Source organism: Bison bison, unplaced genomic scaffold (genome assembly GCF_000754665.1).
Source record: "Bison bison bison isolate TAMUID 2011002044 unplaced genomic scaffold, Bison_UMD1.0 scf7180017864286, whole genome shotgun sequence".
NCBI lineage: Eukaryota > Metazoa > Chordata > Mammalia > Artiodactyla > Bovidae > Bison > Bison bison.
Window position 1 is genome coordinate 2,039,051 of NW_011494858.1, and position 8,628 is coordinate 2,047,678.

The 8,628-nt window shown below is 44.7% G+C and overlaps 1 protein-coding gene across 2 annotated transcripts in view; it reads left to right on the forward strand.

The window, feature by feature from the left end:
* Positions 1-309: 309 nt before the first annotated feature.
* Positions 310-8,628, forward strand: part of SLC39A6 (solute carrier family 39 (zinc transporter), member 6) — a 21,717-nt gene continuing 13,398 nt past the window's right edge. Inside the window, exons 1-5 of one of the 2 annotated variants that reach the window (XM_010849748.1) lie at positions 310-580; positions 2,229-2,999; positions 4,496-4,679; positions 6,509-6,678; positions 7,724-7,942. In XM_010849748.1, coding sequence (XP_010848050.1) covers positions 2,238-2,999; positions 4,496-4,679; positions 6,509-6,678; positions 7,724-7,942 — 1,335 coding nt within the window. In that variant the 5' untranslated portion in view covers positions 310-580; positions 2,229-2,237. Of the gene's footprint in view, positions 581-647; positions 1,212-2,228; positions 3,000-4,495; positions 4,680-6,508; positions 6,679-7,723; positions 7,943-8,628 lie in introns of those variants that run through there. The other variant, XM_010849749.1, reaches the window with a different exon arrangement.

Genomic DNA, 8,628 nt, shown 5'->3' on the forward strand with positions numbered 1-8,628 from the left:
AGACCCAGGACTCGTGTGCCCAGAGAACGTCCCGCTGCCCTCACTGCCGGGATCCCAGCGGCAGACGGGGCTGGCTCGGTGTGGTGGTGGGGGGTTGGCGAACGAGTTTCTCAGAGAGGCGGGGGGCGCGGAGGAGCTGGAGGAAAGCTCCCCCGGCAGATCTCGGCGCCCGGCGCGCACCAGGACCGCGTCTCCTCCCCACTCCCGCCCCTGCGAGCCCCGCGGCGCCAGCGAACAGGCGGACCCGCGGACCCGCCCGCCGGGGACGGGGTGGAGCCGCACTGCGCATGCCCCGCAGCCGAGGCCGGCGGAGGCGGTGGCTCCTGGCAGCGCGCGGCGCGCGGCGCTAATTAGTGATTGTCCTCCTGCTCCCGGGAGGCGGCGGTGCCGCGTGGGGCGCGGCTAGCCCGGGTCTACGCGGCGCTTCCCCGACCGAGGGGCAGCCGGGCCGATGAGACCGCCGCCTCTCCGTGCCGTGTAGAGATCTCTAGGGAGACAAGTAAGGGTCGGCTCCGCACCGCCGGCGGGAACTTGAACCGGCGCGCGGGAGCGGGCCGGGGGTCGGCGAGGCCGCGGAGAGGTGAGTCCCGCTGGTCTAGGAAGGGTGGGCGGAGAGGGGAACCCCGCGGGGCCGGCGAGGCCGGACTTCCCAATTTGGGGTGCACAGCGGGCTTCGGGGTCCAACGGGGAAAGGAAATGGTTTGTCCTGTTCATCTCATTTTCCGAGAGAGTACTATGGTGTTTAAAAATAAAAAGCCCTTCTAGGCAGTTTTGCGAGCTCTTTCCCGTTTTCTCCGCTCACCCGTTTCTCCAGGCCCTTTCCTTCTGCTTTTTTCTCCAGCACACGCGGACTTGCGGGGATGGAGATCCGCTGGCGGGTCTGGGACCGCCCTAAGCATCCTTCCCTCCCTTGGGAAAGGCACGGAGCTGCTCCTGAGCCATTCGTCCGTGCTGTCCCCACCCATCTCGCTCCTCGTGTATTTCTTAAAGGTTTTCTTCTGCCCCTTAAAACTTCGGGCCCCAAGGATTGTTCTTTTAGGAGTCTAGCCCGGTGATAGTGCGCACGTCCTCTTTTCACAGAACGATAAGCAGCCGCTGTGCAATACTGCTGACAGCGTTTGGAGCACTTCCACATACATCCCTGCTAGTGGTTTCCTCTGTCTCCGTATGAAATAGGTGTTACCAGCTGGTCCAAGGAAGAAGCGCTGAAGGTGGTAGAGCTCAGTTGCTCCTCGCCCTTGACATCTCACTCCCCTTATTTTCACTGGAGGCAGACCAATTTGGTCACGATCACCACCCATCATTGGTACTGGGCATCTGCTGACTGGGTCCTGAGATATTAGTCTCGCTGCTTCTTTTGGCCTATACTTTGGTCTGCTTAACTGAATTCTGCTTTTCAATGCTCAGCTGGATCCCTAACTCCTCTTTGGAGCATAGTTCTTTGGTTCCCAGCAGTATTGTGCAGATGAGTGATAGCAAAATAAGAGCAACACAGTTTTTTAATAAAGTTTTAATTTCCTTAAAGAACTATTACTGTGCAGTCATTCAAAAATATGTGATCACTTTGTATATACTCACATGGAAAGATGTCATTTGTTGAGTGGAAAAACAAAAGATCCCATTAGTATGATTAAGGCGCACATGTACCTGAGTATGCATGAGGAATTCTCAAGAAACTGGCCAAATTAGTTGCCTCTGAAGAATGGGATTGGGGGAGAAAGGCCTCAAATAGATTTATATATGGTTTAAGAAAAAAATGTTAAATGTGACTTATTCTGATTGCCATATTTAACCTTTTTTGCTGTTAAAAGATTGTTCTATGAAATGGTGGTGGTCGTGGTTGAGGTAGCTAGTTTGGGTTTTGTGTTCTCTTGTTTTGAATTCTTGTTTGAAACATGATATAATGCCAATATGGCTGTGACCACATGGGTCCCTCCAGTCTCTGAATTACTATTGCTTTTATAGTGTTAATTACAGAGTCTTAGCACTCAACTGCTCTCCAGTTGTTTCCCATGTTTCAGCAATGCAGAGGTAGAGCCTAGGACTCCAGTTTGGTTTTTTGTTTGTTTTTTGCAGTATCTAGGACTACACTGATCACTCTAGATGGTGCTTTGTTAAAATTGGTTATTTGATTCGACATCAGTTTTCAGCATGAGATTTCTTAATTCAAATTGTTTTGGAAGTGAAGACAAGGTTGTTTCTTTCCTTTCGTTTTCTGTCTTCTTTAGGAAGGTGCGATGGCGAGGAATTTATCAGTGATCTTGATCCTGACCTTCACTCTGTCAGTCACAAATCCCCTTCATGAAGTAGGACCAGCCACTGCTTTCCCTCAGACCACTGAAAAAATTATTCCAAGTTGGGAATCTGGCATTAATGTTAACTTGGCAGTTACCACACGGCAGCATCATCTACAACAGCTTTTCCACCGCTATGGAGAAAATAATTCCCTGTCAATTGAAGGGTTCAAAAAGTTACTTCAGAATATAGGCATAGATAAGATTAAGAGAATTCATATACACCATGACCATGAGCATCACTCTGACCATGAGCATCGCTCTGACCATGAGCATCACTCTGACCATGAGCATCACTCTCACCATAATCATGCTGCTTCCAGTAAAAATAGTCGGAAAGCCCTCTGCCCAGACCATGACTCTGATGGTTCAAGCAAAGAGCCGAGAAACAGCCACGGGAAGGGGTCTCATCGATCAGAACATGCCAGTGGCAGAAGGAATGTTTTAATCAAGGAGGGTGTCGGTGCTAGTGAAGTGACCTCAACTGTGTATAATGCTGTCTCTGAGGGAACTCACTTTCTCGAGACCATAGAAACTCCAAAACATGGGAAACTTCTCCCCAAAGATGTGAACAGTTCCACTCCACCCAGTGTCACAGGAAAGAGCCAGGCGAGCAGACTGGCTAGTAGGAGAACCAATGAATCAATGAGTGAGCCCAGAAAAGACTTTATGTATTCCAGAAGCCCAAGCGAAAATACTCAGGAGGTAAGATGTTTCTCGTTATTTTAATCAGTATGCCTGCTGTCTATCCTGTCATTGCTATTCTCTCTAAACTAAAAATAAAATGTTGAGTTCATTGAACTGGGAATTTCTCCTTTCTGAGCAAGGCACTTAGCTCAAAGTATCTCCACTATGTTGAAAACATTCCTGATAAAAAACTTGTGGGGTAAGCTCTTCGGTAAGAATAATGCTGCCTGGTGAAGCTATTTTCTAATATAGAATTTAAAACATGAAATTATTTTTGGGGAGAAAATCTTTAAAGGTGAATACTATTAATTAAAAAAAAAAATACATAAAATGGAAGATCGAAAGAGCAGGAGTTAGAATTCATGTTTTAGGGAAAGGTGTGGTTTAAAGGGCCAGAGAATGCAAGAGCAGCTTTGCCTCCTTGACAAAGGGATCACAGTGACTTGTAAGGTGGGTGAAATTGGAGATGCTACCTAGAGTGACGAGCTGGACAAGTGAAAAGTCTGGGCAGTGAGTCCTGAGTTCATGTGTTTTTCTTCTCTGAAGCTAGACTTCCAGGCTGTACACAGTTTGCCTTGGCTAAGAGATGTCAACAACAAGGCATTAGTTGGTATACATTAATAGGCAGAACTTAAGTATTTCATTCAAACCATCACATGACTACTAATTCTGGGATAATCCTACTAATGGTCATTCCCATAGCAACACTAGTAATAAAATTTGTTTAGAGTAGTATTGGCCAAGAATTGTGGGAGTTTAAAATAGCTTTTAGAAGATGAGAAACAGGTGCTAGTGCCAGTGGTTTTTTGTGGGTTTTTTTGGGTTTGTTTTTTTTTGTTGTTCGATGAGAAGAGGGAGCTTACGTTCTCCAGCAGAGATTCTCTTCAAACTAAGCTTGTCATCTAATTAAATTTTTGAAACAACTGCCTGCCGGTGCAGGTTTGTCTCATTAACCAGTGTTGTCCTCTGCCAGAGTGAGTAATCTACAGATTTAATATTCTCTCGTTGTGAAGTGTTATTTTGCCAAGTATGTACACAGCACTGAGCTAAGTTTTGCAAGTACAGTCACTGCTGGAAGAGTGACATGCCTTGGGCTTGTTTAGACCAGGTATGATAGCGTTAGTACAGAAACAACATATTTCTCAATCTTTAATGAACCCATCTTGAAATTAAAGCTCATTTCCTTAATAGGTTTATACAGTGAGTTAACAGGCTTGTGAATGTCTATTTATCCTCAAACTTTTTCATCTTGAGACTTTCTCCAGAGGTGACTAGTGATGTGCTTCTCCCAGGAAGAAATAAGCAGAAGAGATGGGAAATCAGCCCTGTGACAAAGTATCTCCAGGTAGCTTGAGGCAAATTCCAAAGTACTTAAAACAAAAGTTGGTCTTGATTTACCTTAAGTAAAGAAGTAGCTTCAGTAAGGAAAGGGAGTTTTGTCATCAACAGCTTTTTTAGATTCTCTAATGGGAATGCCTTTCGGTGATTTCACTGTTTATTTCTTTTTTCTTTAGTGTTTCAATGCGTCAAAGCTGCTTACATCTCATGGCATGGGCATCCAGGTTCCATTGAATGCCACCGAGTTCAACTATCTCTGCCCAGCCATCATCAATCAGATTGATACTAGATCATGTCTGATTCATACAACAAGTGAAAAGAAAGCTGAAATCCCTCCAAAGACCTATTCTGTACAAATAGGTAAAATTGCCTTTTTTATGTAAAAATAATTTCCAGTAGATATATTTATGTTGTGTTTTTTCCTTCTATTTACATCAGCCTACTCATTTTTCAGCATAATTCCAAATATATCATCTTAATTGTTCTCTGCCTGGGATGTGAAGAAAGCAAATGTGTTAGCTTTACCCTAAAAAAATAAACAAAAACTAGAAAATACATTATATAGTAACTTGTCTGAGGTCCTCCCACAGGATATGTCAAGGTCATTCAAAAATTTTGGGTTCTATTGAAACATATACATTACCATGTGTAAGATAGATAGCTAGTGGGAAGTTGCTGGGGGCTTTCTTGGTGGCTCAGTGGTAAAGAATCCACCTGCCAATGCAGGAGACTCGGGTTCGATCCCTGGGTCAGTAAGAGCCCCTGGAGAAGAGGATGGCAACCCACTCTAGTATTCTTGCCAGGAAAATCCTATGGACAGAGGAGCCTGGAGGGCTACAGTCCAGGGGGTCAGAGAGTTAGACGTGACTGAGCACGTACACACGGGAAGCTGCTGTACAGCACAGGGAGCTCAACCCAGCATTCTCTGAGGACCCAGAGGGGTGGGGTGAGGGTGGGGCGGGAGAGAGGTTCAAGAGGGAGGGGATGTGTGCATGTTTATGACTGATTCACATTGTTGTATAGCAGAAACCAACACAACATTGTAAAGCAGTTATCCTCCTATTAAAAAGTTGGGATTGCTTTGTATGTTGTCACATTGTTTAGAGAAAGGTCAGAGTTGTTTAGGAGCCTAATCCTAGTGTGCTCTTATTAATACATGAAACCAGGATACAGTCTGCTGTAGTGTAAGTTGTGTTGCTCAGAACCTATAATGAAGAATTGATTGCTTTGTTCACTGAGGATATTACTGATTCCCAGCTTCCTTTCCTTTCTCCTTTCTTCCCTCCTTTCCTAACGTTTTCCTCTTCTTTCTCATAATTTAACTGTTAAGGGAGTCTGTAAGCACAGTTCCCAAGTGATTGAGGGTTCATCCTTGCTAACCATACCTTCCCCCTCCTTCACCCTCAGTTCAGTTCAGTTGCTCAGTCATATCCGAGTCTTTGCGACCCCATGGACTGCAGCATGCCAGGCCTCTCTGTCTATCACCAACTCCTGGAGCTTGCTCAAACTCATGTCCATCGAGTTGGTGATGCCATCCAACCATCTCATCCTCTATTGTCCCCGTTCTCCTCCTGCCTTCAATCTTTCCCAGCATCAAGGTCTTTCCAGTGAGTCAGTTCCTCATATCAGGTGGCCAAAGTATCAGAGCTTCAGCATCAGTCCTTCCAGTGAATATTCAAGGTTGATTTCCTTTAGGATTGACTAGTTTGATCTCCTTGCAGTCCAAGGGACTTGCAAGAGTCTTCTCCAACACCACAGTTCAAAAGCATCAATTCTTCAGCCTTCAGCCATCTTCACAGTCCAACTCTCACATCCATACACGACTACTGGAAAAACCATAGCTTTGACTAGATGGACTCTCGCTGAAGAATGTTCTCCTAGGTTATGCCTTTTGCCCAGAGGGTTCAGTCACGTTTGATCCAGCTTCATGGTTGTTGCTCTATTACCACAGTTCTGTTCCACTGCATTGGTATTTCTTTAGCTCCACTTTTTTTTTAATTTATTTGTTTTTAATCGAAGGATAATTGCTTTACGGTATTGTGTTGGTTTCTGCCAAACATGAACACGAATCTGCCATAGGTGTAAACTTCCCTGCTTTTACAGATGACTTTATGCCACTCCACAGTCTCTCTTTGAAAGTGTGTCAGTTGTTTGCTTTGTCCTTTGCTCTGTCTTGTTCTCTTTGACAGCCTGGGTTGGTGGCTTTATAGCCATTTCCGTCATCAGTTTCCTGTCTTTGCTGGGTGTGATCTTAGTGCCTCTCATGAATCGAGTGTTTTTCAAGTTTCTTCTGAGTTTCCTTGTGGCATTGGCTGTCGGGACACTGAGTGGTGATGCTTTCTTACACCTTCTTCCACATGTAAGTAAATAATTTATCCCATTAGTGTGTTTTATAGGGCTTCCCTGGTAGCTCAGTTGCTAAAGAATCCACCTGCAATGCAGGAGACCCTGGTTCGATTCCTGGGTAGGGAAGATCCACTGGAGAAGGGATACGCTACCCACTCCAGTGTTCTTGGGCTTCCCTCGTGGCTCAGCTGGTAAAGAATCCGCCTGCAAAGTGGGAGACCTGGGTTCGATCCCTGGGTTGGGAAGATCCCCTGGAGATGGGAATGGCTACCCACTCCGGTATTCTGACCTGGAGAATCCCATGGACTGTACAGTGCATGGGGTCACAAAGAGTCAGACAGGACTGAGAGACTTTCACTTTCAGTGTGTTTTATTATTCAACATTAAATACTAATACATAATGCATGCATCTATAAATACATATATTGAATATATGTATTTTCAGTTTGTGCTCTGTATTGATATGTATAAAAGGCTGGAAATTTAGTTTCTAGGAGCGTTTGCATGGGTTGTAGCCATGACCCCCAGTCTCACCTTGGTGTGCACCACACCTGGTTCCCTAACACGCAGTGACAGAAGCTCCTGCTGCACCCAGCTGCGGGCCACGGGGGCAGGGTGCCTGGATCTCAGGTGCTGGCCAGGGCCCATCACCCAGCCTGGGCTTCTTGGAAGCACACTGAGAACAGTGGTAGGGGCTTTTCCACTGGATGTATGAACAGTAGACACTATATGCCTGTTAAGACTTATTTGTGGCCATGGAGAAACATTGGAAATACCCTCTACCCGTACATTATGAGGATCGATGGAGAATGTGTCTGTCTTTACACTGAATAGATCCACTCCACTGAAGTGCCATCGTGCATTATATATGTTAAGCTCTGGGTCACTGCTGCTTATTGGTAGTTTTACTTTTAACATCCTAAACTTCCCCTCATTCTGAAGTAGAACGTTAATTGCCTAATTCTGAATGGTTTCATATTTGACGTTAATTATCTTAGCCAATTTTTCTGACATGTGAAGCAAATGAATTTATAAAATCCGTATTATTTTGCCTTTAGTCTCATGCAAGTCATCACCATAGTCACAGCCATGAAGAACCAGCAATGGAAATGAAGAAGGGACCACTTTTCAGCCACCTGTCTTCTCAAAACATTCAAGAAAATACTTATTTTGATTCTACGTGGAAAGGGCTGACAGCTCTGGGAGGCTTGTATTTCATGTTTCTTGTTGAACATGTCCTCACGTTGATCAAGCAATTTAAAGATAAGAAGAAAAAGGTAAGAAAAACTGTACTGAGTACTTACTATGCATTGGACATTTATTTAGAGCAGCACTTGAACTGAACTGTTAGCAGGGTGTTTCCAAGGTGTATGATCTTCATTTGTGAGGAGGTTCAGTACCTTTTTGCTCTCAGAAGCATTCATGGAAGTCAGTAACCCTGGACTTCTCTGTCTTCAGTATTCCCTTCAGAGTCACTGGAAAGGGTAAACATCTATATAAATGACCAAACAAGGCATCGATGGTGGCGGTGGTTTCACGGATGTGTACTTACCCCAAACTCTTTGAGTTATGTACAGTAAGTATGTGCAGCTTTAAAATTACTCTAGCTAAATATTATGTTTTGTTTGAAAGACTATCTGACTCACTCAGACTTGCCGTTTGCAAAGTGCCCGCAGAAATAATATGAAGCTCAACAGTAGACTCTATATCTGGTGAAAATATCTTTGGAGTTGCCTATGGTTATCTTCCTCTTCCTCTCTGATGTGACCGGGTAAATCAGTCAAAAGATTGTCCCCATGGGGACGCTTAATAATGACATGTACACATTTTGGCCATTTGTGTGCTCATATTCTGGTCATTTGATGTTGACCAAGAGAGTTCCAGAAAACCATCTATTTCTGCTTTATTGACTACGCCAAAGCCTTTGACTGTGTGGATCACAATAAACTGTGGAAAATTCTGA